Raw genomic sequence first — 16870 nt, forward strand, 5'->3', positions numbered from 1 at the left:
TAAAGGACTATTCTATCCCTTTTTTATATAAAAAAAAAAATTTTGGGGTTATTACAGCTCGCCCTTTTGTACTTCCTTTGCTAGGGTTAGGGATGTGTTGGATTGGAGATTTGGCCGGTGAAGCCGTCGAAGAGGGATCCGAAACAGGGTACCCCTGTTTTGGCCCCTTTCTTTTGGATTTCGCCACCGCCGGCCGCCGGGATTGGCCGAGGTCCATGGCGGTGGGGTGGTCGAGATAGAGGAGATTTGGAGTAGGGTTCTAGGGCTTTGATTGGAGATGGGGGATGGCGGATCCGAGGCCTTCCTCCTCGTGATCCCGTCCCTTCCTCCTCTCCCTCCGCGTGGGTTGGCCACCGGCGGCGACGACAGCGGTCGGGGGGAAGGCAGCTTGGGTTGTCGTCGGGTGTGGAGGGAGAGAGGCTGAGCCACCACCTCGGTGGTTCATCTATTGATGATGGAGGGGAGGGAAGAAAGAAAGAAAGAAAGAAAGAAAGAAGAAGAAGAAGAAGAAGAAGAAGAAGAAGAAAAAAGAAGAAGAAGAGGAGACCTCTTCTTCTCTCTTTCTCTTGGCTAGCCACCATCGCCGGCGACTGCAGCAGGGGCGGCCGGCGATGGTCCGGCCAGTAGTGGCCGAGGTGTGTTGGGTTGGAGAAGGAAAAGGGCACAGCCACCATGGCTATTACCCTTGGACCCAAGTAAATAGAAGGAGGGAGATGTACTCCCAACCATGAAGGATTTTCTTCCTTTCTTTTGGTCTTTTCACCGAGACCGGCCATCGTCGCCGGCATGGCAGCGGCCCCGGCTGGCGACGACACAGGCCGGTGGTACGGAGTGGGAGTCGGGCCACCCCGACTGCCCTAGATCTGGGAGGATTGAGAGGTTTGGGGACCTGATGATGGACCCCATAACAGATGAGAATTATAGTTCAGAATATTTTAATATTAAATGATTTAGTTTGTGATTTGTAATTGATGCTGTAGGGGAGGAGACAGCGGTGCCAGGAGGTTTTGATCAGGGGACTCAGCACCCCAGCGCGTAGGTTGTGATTCGGACCGTGTTTGAGTCAGTCGACAATTTCTGTAAAAATCCCTACATCTGAGCACTTCTATGCATATATTGATTTATCGTTGGATTTATTTTACGGTTGTGTTGTTATTGCTTGTGAGCTGATATGACACATATGAGATAAATGTTTATCAACATATTTTCATTATTATGTTGTTATTGTTTATGTGTTGATGCGGCACCTATGAGGCGTGCATGTTGTTTTAATGAATATATTGAGATAAATTCATTTGGGAAGAAATAACATATTTTTGAAAATTTATGAAAATATGTGATGTGATGGGAATGTGATTGAACATGTAAAACTAGACATGTAATATGGGTTGGACTAACCTTGTCATGAGATAGCGGCCACGAGCTGATGCGTGGGATAGCCTCCACGGGCTTACGGATAGCGGCCACGAGCTGATGCGTGGGATAGCCTCCACGGGCTTACGCGTGGGATAGCCTCCACGGGCTTACGGATAGCGGCCACGAGCTGATGCGTGGGATAGCCTCCACGGGCTTACGGATAGCGGCCACGAGCTGATGCGTGGGATAGCCTCCACGGGCTTACGCGTGGGATAGCCTCTACGAGCTTATGCGTAGGATAGCGGCCACGAGCTGATGCGTGGGATAGCCTCCACGGGCTTACGCGTGGGATAGCTGCCACGAGCTTATGCGTGGGATTTGTGCAGTCTTGGACTGGGACATGATCTTGGTTAGTCCAATGCCAGAAATGAAAAGTTTGAAAACTTGAAATCTGAGTAATACGGGAATGGATCACATAATGTGAAAAAGGATTGGTGTATATGTACTGATTACATATATTTGTTGTTTGTTGAGCTTTTGAAATGATGAAATGATATGTATATTTTGATACTTGATTATTTTATGATTTTGTTGTGTGTGGCTGTTGGGATTCTTACTGGGCTGGAAAAGCTCATACTACACTTCCATTTTTTTCAGAGGCACTGGATTCGTAGAATCTGTCGGATGGGACAAGAAGTGAGCTCGATCTGAGTCAGACTGCTAGATAGTTAGAAGTCAATTTATCTCTTATTTATGGACATTTGAATTTATGTAATCATTCAGTACATTTTGGTTGGATCTGATTGAATTCCATTAATTATTGATTTTGGCATTTATTGGAATTATTGGAATTGTTGTTTATCTTAGGCCTTCAATGATCTTTAGGGCATTGCTCTAGGGATCATGCGGCCGGTCGCGTGCCGGACCCGGGTGATGGGTTCGGGGGCGTGACAGGACCCATGCAGATCTAGTCATTTTGGGTGAGGTCCTGTGTTGTTATAAATATATCCCTTCATGAGTCCATCATCCATGGGAGAAAAAAATAAAGAATATATGATATAATGTGTATAAAAGGAAACTAGTCATGATGATAATTGCTGGCTGGTTAACAAACATTGATATAAATTTGGTGGAGTAGAAATTGTAGGGCGCCAAAGGGGAGAACTAATAGCTCATAAGAAAGTTTTATGATACAACTTATTTGGTTGATGTGTCACTTTTTCATTAACAAGGAAAAATCGATCTATAAACTTGTTCGATATAAGAACGAACATGTAGGCTAAAAGCTTTGCATTTGGATCCACCAAACACAGCTTGCTTCCCCCAATGACTTACTAAGAGTCGTTGGATCCTTCCTGTCTCCAATTAATTAATAAATATCAAGTAGAATAACTAATCATATGCAATTATATGAGGAAACAACTATAATTATTAATTATAGACTTTACACCACTGTCGCCTCTCCAAACTACCCTGTACAATTGACCTTCTGCATCATAGTCATGCTAATTGCTTGATGGTTCCCATGCAAAGCCAGCCACAGATCAGTTAATTAATCTTGGTTGAGCTTAGACTCTGTCAGCTCTAGCCAATATGATTCGATTATCTATTTTTTTAACCATATTATAACAAGATTAGTTTTGGATCAGGATCCTCTCTAGTCCAATCACGATTGGAGTGCCAATGGCTATTTGTCATCAGCGCGATGGCTGTGATTAGATAACCTTCACTGCATTACATAAGCCGATAAAAGTCATCATGTCAATCATGATCCATGGATGGCATTGATTGGTAGACTTGCCCTCTTTTTCCTTTTCTTTTTCTTTTTCTTTTTGTTTTCCTTTAACGGGTTAATTATACTATGCGTGTACAAACACACCCAATAAAATCAGAAAATACATACTCACGGAGTGCCCGAGGCAACTCTCCCTCTCCTGACCATAGAGTACTCCCTGAATGGTTAGCCACATAAGCAGCTATCCAGTCGGCAGCCCTGTTGGCCTCTCCAAATACATGCTTGACCTGAAAAGCCCTACCATTTCTCGTCATCATCTAGATATCTCGGAGCAAAGGGTAGTCCAAGCTCGCATTTTTCGGACGCCCCTGGATTCGTAGACTTGTCCTTTTAGGAGACATGATCGGTCGTTGGATCCCTAACCGCCTCCGAGTAAAATGATAGATTTGGGGCGATCTTTAACATCTGCTTCTCGTTGCTTCCTCCAAGCCAGCTAGAAATAAGAAACTTGATTTCCATCATTCCTTTCGATCAACACAGTACTCCATTGCACCGCAACCACTATAGTGAAGCTTATTTTCCTTCCAAAACGATTCCATAAAGAAGATGTCATCTCACAGTGAATGAGAAGTTGATCTATTGGCTTCAGCTTCTTTCCTAAACGTTGGACACTAGAACGGACCATGGAAATCGCTAACAGAATCTGATTTTAAACTGCTAGGCAAGAAAAACATCGGTGCTTTAGAAGGCAAGGAAGCATCTCAGATCTGTTTAGCAAACTATGCTGAGAGGCCACCGTAATTTAGAATTCTGTAAGCACCCCTTTCAAAAATGGGGAAGATATCTCTATATCCACTAGTATATCCACTGTAGATATAATTTTCTCGTCGCCATGAGATTCGGCCGACCTGACTTAATCGGATCGAGTCAATCGAGCATTGGCCAAGCTAGAGCTCGAGCGCCTAGCTTAGTGATATCGCCGCTCAGCCAGGCAGGCGAGAACGAAGGCCTCACTGAAGCGAGGCAGGCAGTGTGCGATCATCAGGAGGACCCCGTATCCACCACTATTAGATGGCTAGCTGGACTAGGGTTGATGAAAACCTAGAAATTAGAATAAATTTTGTTGAACGGTTGGTTTCTCTAATTATATAAAATGTTGATATTAAATTAATTTAGATTTGTTAGAAATACGCTTAGATTGCTAGGCACGTTGTTGGACTTGTTGTCCGCATATGAAATTAAGAATCCCCTTGCATGTTCATCTATTAATTGCAAGTGTTAATTTACATAAGTATATCCTGTACAAATTATTTTTATAAATTGCATGTGTCTAAATGTTTAACATCAACAAATCTAGCATAATCTAGTAATTATGAAAAAGAGTTACTGGACTAGCCATGTTAATATAGATAGCCTCATCATGGATAGAAACCGAAGCATAGCATTGTGAATAGCCTAATCATGAGTAGGAATATAGCACTGTGGACAGCTTCATCTCAAGAAGAAATGTGAACCCATGAATAACCTTCCGAAGACAGGAATGTGGTACTATGATTTACTGGTCACGGGCTAAAGCGTAACCATGGCTAGTCGAAGTCCTTGTTGTGCAAACTCGAGGATGCCATTGAGCTTGATCTTGCTAATCTGATGACAATAAGATGCTTATTTGAAATCACAATTCAAAGAAATTGTTTTTGATAGCATGTGATTGATTTATCAAGTTTGATGAGTGGGAGATCCAAATTTTGAATACCGACAAATTTGGAATATGTATGTCATAACTACCATACTCTCCTTCCATATTATTCTAATAGTCATATTCATTTTATCATATCATTACTTGTGTTGGTGTGTGGGGTGATAACTAATGAGCTATTTAGCTCATGTTATTCTTTTAACTTTCTTTTCGGAGCCACAGAACACTTCGCTCTCGGCTAAGGTTCGGGATTTATATTAGTTAGGTGCGGGAGAAAATAAATATCTCTAATCCCAAATGATTCCTAGATATTATATTTGAACTACTTATGAAATTAAAATTTTATTCTAACTACTAGTAAGACTTGCATATTCTCCAGGATTTTATTCTACGGAATATGTGTTCATGCGCTAACCCAGATAGTAGGTATGGAGCATGATGGTTTCGTCGTAGAGAGAGAAAAAAAAAAAAAAAAGAGGAAGGGGGAGATCAATGCATGCCATCTATCTAATCAAAATCTTTTTGACCATCAAAATTTTGCCGACGTAGTCCACTAGTGCGACGTTACACGCCTGTACATGGCACTCATTCCGCGGGAAAGGGTTGCAACCCAATCATTATGGTTGATGCTTTCAGTGGTTGCATACTAGTCAACAAAGTAAGCTATCTGAAGATATACTCTCTATCTTATATTTTTTTCCTTTTTGGCTGACTGGACCTACATTAGAATGATATGAATATCATTTTTATCCCAAAAAAAAAAGTGATCCGCATCATTCGCAAAATAAGGCTTTTTGTGTGTGTGCGCGCGCGTCGTCAGCTAGCGCCTTTTGCTCACCACCTTCCACATTTTTTTCGGATATATTTGGTTAATAAAAATTTCGACTCTAAAATAAAAATTCGAACAAATAATTTTTATTTCCACCATTTGGTTGAAAAAATTTTATTCTATTTCGATTTTAAAGGAAAAAAAAAAAAGCTCCAATCATCTAAAACCTAATTTCCGCTTTTTTTTAACTATTTAAATATTTTTAGTCAGGAACCAAATGTATCAAAAAATGTACAGCTCTAGAATATAGAACTAGATAATTGAATCGTGACCAAAATGGTGCAGCATACACCTAAGAAAGGCTGACCGGACCTAACCGGCAGCAACTCGACCCAACCCAAGCATTTGGGTCCCCTAATCTGGGACAAATTGGGACCCCTTCTACAATCTCCATAGAATGAGTCTCCCCCTCCCGTCTCCCCTCCCTCCACCAAAGGCACAAAAGAGGGCCACAGAAGATCTGCTGCAATCTTGAAGTGCCGAGAGCAATGATGTAAGACCCCACCCAAAGCAATTAAAAAAAGCAAAAGGTTGGTCCATCATGGTCTTTGGAGAGGACAGACAAAACCTGCGCGTGGGTCATCAAAAGTTATGTTTTCCGCTGGCGGACCATGATTGCGGCCTTTGGCCCGACTTACAACAGCAGCAAAACCTCATATCTTTCATTGCCATCCATGGTGCACCTGTACTAGACTCTTGTGTCAAAGGAATGGCGTGGAGTTGTGTTAGGTGTACTAATTTTTCTCTCTAAAGATTACATAAATAATAAATATAGTAATTTTAAAAAAATCTTAAATACTTATCTAATTATTATTTTCATTTAAGTGAATGGGAAATAGATCAAAGATAAGACCATTAGTAAGTATGGTAAGTAACTATTTGGTTGGAAGCCCCAATGGATAATCCGTACGTATATTATGGTTGGCTGGGTGGGATCTCGTGCGTGAATAAATAAGTTGTAAGTAACTGTGTCTTTATTTTATCTTTTGATTTATAAATTGCTGTTTAAGCAATAATTGCATGGATAAATAGTTACCTTAACATGTATTCAAAACGTAAATTACATGCTAAAGCGGCGTCTTAAACCACGGAATCTCATGCGCTTCTTAAAATTAAAAAAAGAAAGAAAGAAAGATAGAAAATTATATATCCCGCAATCTATAGTATGTGAATATACATACTAATAAGAAGTTTTTTTTTCAATAACACAAATATGAACAATCATTGTCGCATTTAACGGTCTCATTAGCGATGTTAGTTCTTTGAACAATTATTTTTTTGCACAGAGCATTTTCAAAGAAATGCGTATTTCATGATCTATATTTTGCTCACAATATGCAATAGGTAGCTGGAGATAAAGTTGACGCAATTTCATTTGTTTAAATGCAAATTCTATGGAAATCATGTTACAACAGGATATACCATATATAATGTCGTACGTAATAGTCATGCAGGACTTCCTATTAGAAAGAATTATTTGTGTCCAGCAAGATGTTTAATTAAGATTTGGACCATGCAAGATATAATATTCAATCTAAATTTCCATCACTTACAGCATCTTTTTGAGTTTAAGCAACACTAACTTAATTAGATCCATCTCAATGTCTTTTACTTACTGAACTTCTATATTTGATCTCGAAAACCCCCACTTGAGAAGGAATTAAAATTTCCTTTTCTGCTGCTTAATTTTTTCTTCTTTTATTTCTTGTATGCTTCACACAAATATGTAATAGATCATGTGACCTGCATGCCATCACTTCATGCATGCTCACGTAAAACTATGCATTGTTAATCTAGCCATTATATGTATGGCTCGCGTCTAGCCATCACATATATAGCTCATCCGAGGCATTATATGGTTCTTGGATAACAAAATTGTGCAAAGCTTGTTTTTTCCCCCCCCCCCCCTCCCCCGTTCACTTCTTTCATCATACGACCATTGATTTCAATTGGCATTTATATGTACACATATTCAATTTTACAAATGTATTAATTGTTTGAGCTCTCCTATCATGTACTTGACGCTCATATGATGGAGACATCGATCAGAGCCTTTCATCCAGATGATCCTGAGCCTCCGGATTGAGTCAGACCCGGATTTGGTCCATTAAAGTCCGAGTCATTTTTTTTTATTGCATTATTTACTTTTATTTTAATCAAGTTAATTTGGTTCGTTATTTTGTTATTAGACTGGTCAATTGGGTTTATATAATTTGGTTCCTTCTTCTCCTCTTTCCCTGCAGTTGTGCTACATCAACTTGGTATCAGAGCCCCAGCTTTGCCTCTGTTGCCAAAACCACGATTTCCATTAGTTTGGTCCTGATTCCCCTTTTCTCTCCCTCGGTATTCAGCAGAAAAAAAAGAAGGGAATCTCTCTTTTTCTCTCGATTCAAACCAGAGGAGAAAGGAAAACCCCTTTCCACCGTCGAGCCGCGCCGCCTCCATCCTCCGCCTGCGCCGCTGCCAGACCTCACCCGAGCTCCAGACTTCACCCGAGCCCCATCAGCCAAGTTCCCATCTACCCGTTCCCCTTCCACCCCTTCCCACCAATCATCACGCTCGTGCTCGCCTCCACCACCGCTATCAGTCGCCGCCAGCAACGCCCGAACCACCATAGGAAGATCTTCCCCACCTCCGCGTCGCGCCACCTCCCCACCGCCGAATTCCGCCGACGAGCAGACCGCCCGCAGCGCCACCCCGCTTCCGCCTGCACCGCCGGAAGCCGCCTTCGGCCGCCACCGTGACCGGCCATTTCTCTCCGGCCGCCGTCCGTCGCCGTAGAGCCACCACCTTCCAAATTTCATGCACGCAGAGAACAAATAGAACATATATTGGATGAGCAGGTTATTTCACCCAGGAACGGTGGTTACCAACGTTACCTTGTTCGGTGGAAAGGTCGACCAAAGTCCGACGTGACGTGGATTTCCAGAGCCCAGCTGCAGCGCCTTAACCCCGATCTTCTGGAGCCGTATGATAGCCGGCCAGACCTGTACTCGACGGAGTCGAGTTTCTCTCACCCGAGAGGAGTTGATGGGACATCAGAGCCCTTCATCCAGATGATCCTGAGCCTCCGGATTGAGTCAGACCCGGATTTGGTCCATTGAAGTCCGAGTCATTTTCTTTTATTGCATTATTTACTTTTATCTTAGTCAAGTTAATTTGGTTCGTTATTTTGTTATTAGACTGATCAATTGGGTTTATGTAATTGGATCAATATATAAGGTCTATATAAAGATCACCCCTCTCATGTATGAGGCAATTGATGATTGAATGAAAAAATCCTAGTCTCTTTCTTGTTCTTCTTCTTCCCCCTCCTCCCCTTCTCTTCTTCCTGCGTCCCTATAACCTCCTTTTCCTTCTCCCTCTCGTGTTCTTCCTTCTTCTCCTCTTTTCCCGCAGTTGTGCTACATCATCATATCTGCTCTCCTATCATTTCAATCCATTGTTCAACAAATCTTAAGCTAATCAAAACAAAGGAAGAATAAAAAGGCGTTTTGCCCGGAAGGCTGGTTTGCACGTAAAGTTCCCAAATCGAACTGAGTATCACAATCTAGGTGTTGGAGCCCCCATGGCTCGCATAAATTATTAGGCTCACTTTGGCAACCTTGTCTGGAGATTCCGTTGCCCCTTCCAGGGAGCAATCCTGGAAAAGAGGAGGCTCAGGCTTCACAAAGGAAAAAATATTCTTACTTGCCCTCACGACATTTCTTAGAGACATGCAAAAAGAGCTTATGAAAAGAAAGATATGCAAAGAGAAAGCCAACATAACTGAGAACCGCAATTAATAGCAAAATACCACCTTCTAAGTTACTGTCTAGCTACTAAACCATTTTTCTTCTCGTCTCTCCTTTATGGGCCAAATCCACCGTAGACTTAAGATGAAATGAATCCACCTAACAATTTCACTCTAGGATGAAATGAATCCATCCAGGATGATTTCACCTTAGGTACACGACGGATCTGATCCACCTTTGGAAGTTAATGGAGACTTCACAGGGATATTCCACATAGCTAATGAATACAAGACATGCATGAAAAACGAAGAACATGCACGGTGCTACAAAGTTATCATTTCAGTCCTTCACATACATTGTTCCTACCGCGGCAAACCATGAGCAATCCTCTTCAATAACCCCTATCTGTTATCAAAGCCACCACCACGAGAAAACCACTCTTATAGGACATCCGATAGAAGCCAACCATCCAGCGACTCTTCTTGGTACCCACAGCCCTCTATTCGCTGTAGCCCCAATTCCCCGTTCTCACCATCCCACTGCCATGGCCACATCTCTCCTGCCTCATCCCATAGCTTGGCCTCAATTCCTCCCAAGTCCCAGTCCAGGAATTGGTCTACCTGGGCTGACCCTACCTCCTCCTCCCCTTTGGCCACTACCCCAGTCCCTCTTCCCTCCTCCAAGCCCATGTTCCCACCATTTCCATTCCCGTTCAGGACAAGGGCCCTGCCCTCCCTCGCCTCGCTTGAGCTCATGACCCCACTCTCCCTTTCCTCATGAGACCCCCAACCCACACTGCTCTCCTCAGTTGCACCAACCTGCATGGCTTCCATCTCAGTATTTGCTCCCCAAAGCCCACTTTCTACTGGTCTTGGGCTCAGGAGCCCACTTACCATCTCGTCGTTGAGACCTTCAAAGGTGACACAACTAGCTTGGTGCTGGTCCCGGTCCAGAACCATGCTGTGTCCCTCGTCACTTTGAGTCTGCGCTGATGAGGTTGCGGGGACGACACCCTTCTCATTCTTCTCTCTTCTATCAATCCCATTCGTCGTGTTCGTCTTCATGGCTGACCTACTAGCTAGTCTTCCACCCCTTTGCTTGCCGCCGGCGGCGAGCTTGCTGAGGTCCACCGGCATGGCAGCCTCTACATGGCCGCCGGCCCTCCGGAAGCTGTAGACTCTCCTGCTGAGGTGAGAGTTCCAGTAGTTCTTGATCTCGTTATCAGTTCTTCCCGGGAGATGTCCGGCTATCAGGGACCACCTACAATAGAAGATGACGAACGACATTAGCTCTGATATCATCCAATTCCTCAAACATATTTTACTGTACTATTATTTACTGCTACTGAATGCTTGTAGCATTCTCAATTGTGGAGATCCAAAACCGACTCAAGAGCTCGCGTTTGATGAACAAATTACAGTTGCATGAATAGAGGAGACAGTGCTTTTCGTTTTCCTTTTTTTTCCAGTGAAACTCTTTCAAAATCTTAAATATTATGATAAATCATTTTCTAACGCTAAGAAAGATGAATCTTTTTCTTGGAAAAAAACTTGATAAATCATATCAATGTAAAGAAAAGCAATCTTAAGTTATTTCTCAGCAAGAGTTGAACTGAGCCATCAAGCAAGCCGCATACAGTCCACATAAAGCCAGTGTAATCCCAAGTCAGTAATATCTTAAGACCGGTTTTTAGCCTAATTTGAACTATATTAATAGGTGTTGAAATTATGGCCAAAAAAGCTGCGGAAAAAGAACTTATTACAATGTTATAAGTAGGACCAATTTAATTTAATAAATTAAATATATAAATATATTTAAATGGTGATAATTTTCCTCAGAGTAATAATCCAATTCTTAAAATATATCATAATAAAATAATTTAAATGGAAAAAACTAGAATAACCTAAGCATCATAATGGCAGGACATGGACAGGAAATACGAGCATAACAAGTTCCTATGAAGGTATCGAAGCGCGCAGCCCCTGGTACGGTTTTCTACTTGACAAAGCCCCTTGTCGGCTGAATGGTCGCTATATTTTTACAAGCAACGATAGATTTGTTCAGCCCAGTTGCCAGCAGACATACGGCGTGGCTGCCGGCCGGTGACATACATTTAAAAAAAAACCCAAGATTGATAGCAATTTTCAGATATTAAATTTAGAAATTATTAACGAAGAAAAACATTTAAGAAATTGAAAAAAATTGGAAAATACCCACCAATATTAATTCATATTGACTAATGAATGATCAATTTATATTAATCTAGATAACAAAAGCCAAGAAGCCACGTGTATAATGAGAAATATAAAACCACTATGGATATTGTTGTGAAAATAAACGATCCCGAACTTAGTCCCACATCGACTAGGTAGCGGAAAGATCTGTGCCTTAAATGAATGAAAAAATTCTTTCCTTTCGAAGCGCCTTTTGTGGGGCAAAAACGTCTCGAAACGGAAGAGATTATGAAACCCCTCTCCCGAGCAGACGCAGTCGTTCTTCTGTCTACATCCAGTATGACTGAGCTCTAAGGCCGGAGGATAACCTCGACCTCATCAAGGATGCATTCGTTGAAAGCTCTTAACTTCGGTATAGACCTTTTTGTCAGAAGAGTTGCGTTGTGAAAAATTAAAAAATCTCAGACTTAGTTCCATATCGGTTAGACGGTGGAAAGGCTTGTGTCTTAAATGAATAGAAAAATTCTTTTCCTCCCAAAGTATCGCTTGTAGGGCAAAACTGTCTCAAGATGGAAGAGACGATAACTTGCGAGGGCGCAGCTGCCATCAGACATAATTATGATGGAACTAAGTTTGTAGAGGAAGGTGGGGGGAAAAATTAAAAGTAAAAAAAAAAAAATCTCCGTCTGCCTCGCCAGGTAACCTCACGAGAGGTGACCGGACAGCAGTTTGACAGGTCATAATGAAGGGAAGGCTAGAAGCGACGGGTTTCCCACGTCATCACCCAGCCGGCCAGCCGGCCAGCCCTCCGGTGCACGGTAGGCCACGGCTCCCCTGGGGCCCACCACCTCCCGTATTTATGGGATTTTGTCACCACTCCTAAAAAAGGCCCCCAGCCGAGTGGGCTGAAAGGAAAATTTAAACGGGTTAGATCAAAAGAGAGGGTGGTGAATGTTTGATTGCAGAATAGGAAAAATAAGGATAACAAAAATTATGCCTATGAGAATAGCTATGAGAAAAGTATATTAACTTTTATTTGGCTTTAAAAATATCTTTTCAAAATGATTTGGAAAGATAATTTTTGTCTATAAAATTTTAAAAAAATAGATCATAGCTGTTCTCCATAAAATAGTTATTTCTTAATTATATCTGAATGTTGTTTGGCAGATATTAAACATATTCCAAGCCTCATGTCTCCTTTGTACCTAAAGCAAACGTAGCCATAGAAGTGGATCTCCATTACCTATTTCCTACAGTGGCATGAAGTTTGATGATGATCTCCTGCTCCTCCTTAGAAATGTTTCCCCTCTTGAGGTCAGTTCTGAGGTAGTTTTTCCACCTTAGCCTGCAGCTCTTCCCACACCTTAAAAGCCCTTCCAGACGCCCCAAGCCAACAAATTAGTAACCTCATCTGGGCTGTCTCAAGTGATCCAGCTCTATTTGAGCCTCTGAGAAAAAGAAAACCTGAGAAGAAAACTTTATTTTTCTAAGTTTAGAGCTTCCTACCTGCATTCTTAGGCAAGGATCTCCAGGACCCTTCTCCATTGGCAGTAATGTACTCCACCAATATCTCATCCTCCTCTGCCGTCCACCTCCCCTTCTTCAGCCCCACCTTCTCACAGCAAGGAGCTCTACCCATTTCTTCTCTAGTTAGAGTTGAAGAGAGAAGAAGCGGTGGGAGCTTCGCTTAGGTCCGAGAGTGCGGTGAGAGCGTTTGAGGTTAAGGGGATGAGGGCAGAGTTTAATAAGTTGGCTGGAGAGAGAGAGCAGGGGGTGGGGAGGGGAGGGGAAATAAAAGGGTGGTGGGGTTGACGTGGAGGGAAGGAGGTGTGGTGAATGGAGAAGCCACGTGTCAGTGATGGGACCATGGAACTGGGTCGTCGTGGCTTCAATATGGACAAGTGCAGCAGGCTATTTAGCATGGGATGATCATCCCACGATCAAAAATAATAATGATAGAAATGATGACATCATTGCGTTTGACAGGATTACAGTAACGATGAGATCACTGTGATACAGCCAACATGAAAAGGATCTTAAATCATCTCTATTTTTTAAATCACCATCCATTATGGAATATTCATTCGTAAAGCCAAAAAATTTTTAAACCACCACCTAATAAAAAAAATATACACATGAACATCAAAATTCAATAAAAATTCAACCACTCAAAAATAATATATCATACGGTATCTCATAAATTTTTAATAGTATTTTTATATATTTTTTCATTTCATTTTTTTTTAACTCAATCTGAATTCAAGATTCATCAACTTTTTCACTTTAGGCCAAATTCCGATCATATTTTTTGTTCGCAACGGGACAATCAATAGGTGTCATATTTTTCGCACGTGATAGGACAACCGATAGTGTCATATTTTCAGCCTGTCATAGAGTAATTGATTATAACTAGGTTAACCCAGAGTCCTTATTCAATCAATTAAATTCACATCCACACATCAATTCTTTTTATTTTCAGCTTTAGACTAACTATGGTCATATTTTTTTGCCCGTGTCGGGGTAATCGATAAGTGTCATATTTCCAACCTATGATAGGGCAATCAATAAGTGTCACGTTTCTCGCCCGTAATAAGGCAATAATATAGCATGGTTAGTCTAAAACACCACATCTATTAGTTCGATTATGCAAATGTAAGTTATACTCATATATTCATTTATCATACTATCAAATCACAAGCATATATGATCAAAATATAATTTAATACAGAAATCATCATAAAAGATTTTTTGCATCTTATTTATCTTGATCATTAGATACCATACATATATGTGTACAAAATATCTATAATCATGTATGCGGGGGTACAAGAATTTTTACCTCTACGTCGACAATTCAGATAGATCGGTCACCTGTACACACCGCAATCGATGAAGCAGGGTTTGTAGAATCCTGTTTGACGTTAATTGTTCTCCTACAAAGCCAAATTAATATAAAGAAATCGTCCAAAGTAACTGACAATCCAGACTGATCTACTAAAGGGTTCATGGAATAAACTACCAAAAAAAATTGACTTAACATCTTCAATTTTGTTGTCTTGTTAACGAGGTTTATTACTGTTGTTATTTTGTTATTACTATTAGTGTTATTATAATTAACTATGATGATGATGATGTTTTTGATATTTTAATCTAATGCGAGATAAATATATTTTAAAAGCTACAAAACACAACCTGTAAAAGTTGTCATGTCAAAGGAAAAAAAGGGTTTATTACATGGTTGTGTCATTGGATTTGCAATTTTGTTGAATGTCACATTTTAGTATTAGGTCGACAGACAACAGTAAATAAAATTAGCCAGGTTTCAATTATGAAAATAATTCTTGATTGATATTGATAGTTTTACCATGGCAATTTTGGTCATTTCCAGACGGTATCTCCGTCTTGTTCATGTTTTATCCTTTTCGCGTCCCTCTCATTTCTGGACGACTCGTAAGGAATACGCCTCGACCGCGCCCAGGAAATGTCGGATAGCAACCACTGAAACTAGCCCAAGATGGTCAAATCAAACTCTTATAGAAAATACTGATGCTAAGAATTGTTTCAGAGAAGCTAAATTTAGCCTAATAAAATTGGAGAGACAGACAAGAAGCTGCCGTTGCTCCATCAGAATAAGATCCAGGATCCTCACTTCTAATTTGATAGCCATCCATCTTCGTGATGGGATAACATGACAGCCATCCATCTTCGTGATCGGATAACCTGACAGCCATCCAAGAATTATACTTTAAGAATCCATATGGATATGTGTTTAGTCCTATATCAGTTGTTCGCCGAGAAGATCTTGAATATTTATACAAAAATCTGACCCATAATCCATGTAGACTAGAAGATACTACAGCACAGACTTATTGAAACGGACCAGGAGTCAATTATGGTGCTTATGATTAGATTTGAATGAATTTAAACCCTTAGTCCGGCGAAGACATCATAACTTAAATGGAGGAATATGTGAGGATACGTACGAGCGTGTGTTTAGTCCCACATTGGTTATCCACCAAAGAGATCTTGAGTACTTATATAAAACTAAAAAATTCCAAAAAATACTTTTCTACTAGCGTTTCTGATATGAGATCCTAAGTTATTGCGTATATCACTGCAGTACAGATCGTGTATTGTAGAAGATAAGTGCTCTCAGACTAAACCAAATACAGAAGAGCATGGTATGAAAATATTTCATAGGTTTATCCATAATTAAGGACGAAGGATCAAGAATAATAAAATAAAATTCAATAAAATATAAGATGACCAGCCATTATTTTTTAAAAAAAGATATTTAGAAAATAGAAAATAACCATAAAGTAGCATCCATGACATCATAACATAGGCTTCTATGTTCGAGATGAAACCACATTGGCAAGTTGCAAAAGTTACATACCTGCATTAAGGTTTGCAACTGGTCATATACTATGCTCAAGAAATCGAGTACAAATTAATCTCGTTTGGACATACAATTAATCCTTGTACGATGCCACCAAATGTTCTGCAACCACATGATAGGGTACATTAATTGCAACATATGGTAACATTGGAAGATAATTAATCCTTGTATGATGTATAGTGCTACCAAATTTTGGCATTGTTCCAGCTAGGCGGTATGTAGATGCCTAGAAAGCAAGGTCGTTATAAATCATTTTCTTGTACCTGACATGATACGGATTTATTTATTTATGAACTATGTTGGGTCATATTTATTTATTTTATTTATTTATTTTTTTTGTTTACCTTGCTGCTTTATATATTCCTTGTGCAGATACAACTACAAGCATCGGATGCGATAAGGTTAGATTTATTCGAATTAAGTCCAATTTTGCTGAATAAAGGCTTGACCCAACTAGAAAATCATATTCGGATTCAGGTTGCAAACCTCACCTGTAAATTAATCTAGACGATGTCCGGCCAATATTTCACTTGATCACACTAATCATAGACAATCTCATGGCAAACCATCCTCTATTGTATTGTGTTGGTGGGTTCTTCTAAAATCATGCACTTACTTGTCAATCTAATGTTTGGGATGTGCTCGGTCAATTCTTATGCATAAGCATTAGAAGCCTTAGTATATGTTGGTCGCCTAAGCATATTAATTTCTCTTTACAATCATATATTGGTAGTTCCTTTTTTCCGGAGTCCATTTATTAGTTGTTCTTAAATAATTTTTTTATTTCTGAAACTAGAGATAGTACAAATAATTAAGAGATCTGTGATTGAAGTATTGTAAGATATATATTCCTTTTTTTTTTTTGAGATGTTAAACAAAACCTCCATGATACTTAAGAAGCTCATTGTATTCAATTTGAAAATTGCAGAAAACGGCATATGCTTGAC

The 16870-nt window shown here is 40.4% G+C and overlaps 1 protein-coding gene and 1 long non-coding RNA gene across 2 annotated transcripts; one reads left to right on the forward strand and one right to left on the reverse strand.

Moving 5' to 3' along the window:
* Positions 1 to 284: 284 nt before the first annotated feature.
* On the forward strand, positions 285 to 2201 carry LOC120113264 (uncharacterized). Its single transcript, XR_005515115.3, has 2 exons — positions 285 to 1079; positions 2014 to 2201. It is a non-coding gene; the product is annotated as an uncharacterized LOC120113264 (long non-coding RNA).
* A 5700-nt stretch (positions 2202 to 7901) lies between these two features.
* LOC103704727 (myb-related protein P-like) lies at positions 7902 to 13279 on the reverse strand. The gene is made up of 3 exons (XM_008788140.6): positions 13031 to 13279; positions 12768 to 12897; positions 7902 to 10610 (listed from the first exon to the last, which is right to left on the reverse strand). Exons 1-3 carry the CDS (start codon positions 13161 to 13163, stop codon positions 9791 to 9793), a joined length of 1083 nt encoding a protein of 360 aa, XP_008786362.1. The 5' UTR covers positions 13164 to 13279; the 3' UTR covers positions 7902 to 9790.
* Positions 13280 to 16870: the final 3591 nt, after the last annotated feature.

The sequence above is a fragment of the Phoenix dactylifera genome, chromosome 17, assembly GCF_051530095.1.
Source record: "Phoenix dactylifera cultivar Ajwa chromosome 17, Ajwa_hap1_PhDact_Kaust_v1.1, whole genome shotgun sequence".
In the NCBI taxonomy this organism is placed as follows: domain Eukaryota; kingdom Viridiplantae; phylum Streptophyta; class Magnoliopsida; order Arecales; family Arecaceae; genus Phoenix; species Phoenix dactylifera.

Excerpts from the sequence above, each read along its gene's own strand:
- LOC103704727 (XM_008788140.6), bottom strand. The coding sequence starts at position 13,163 with ATGGGTAGAGCTCCTTGCTGTGAGAAGGTGGGGCTGAAGAAGGGGAGG. Across the intron at positions 12,898-13,030 it reads ATCCTTGCCTAAGAATGCAG|GGCTTTTAAGGTGTGGGAAG; the intron begins GTAGGAAGCTCT and ends GGCGTCTGGAAG. Across the intron at positions 10,611-12,767 it reads CATGCCACTGTAGGAAATAG|GTGGTCCCTGATAGCCGGAC; the intron begins GTAATGGAGATC and ends CTTCTATTGTAG.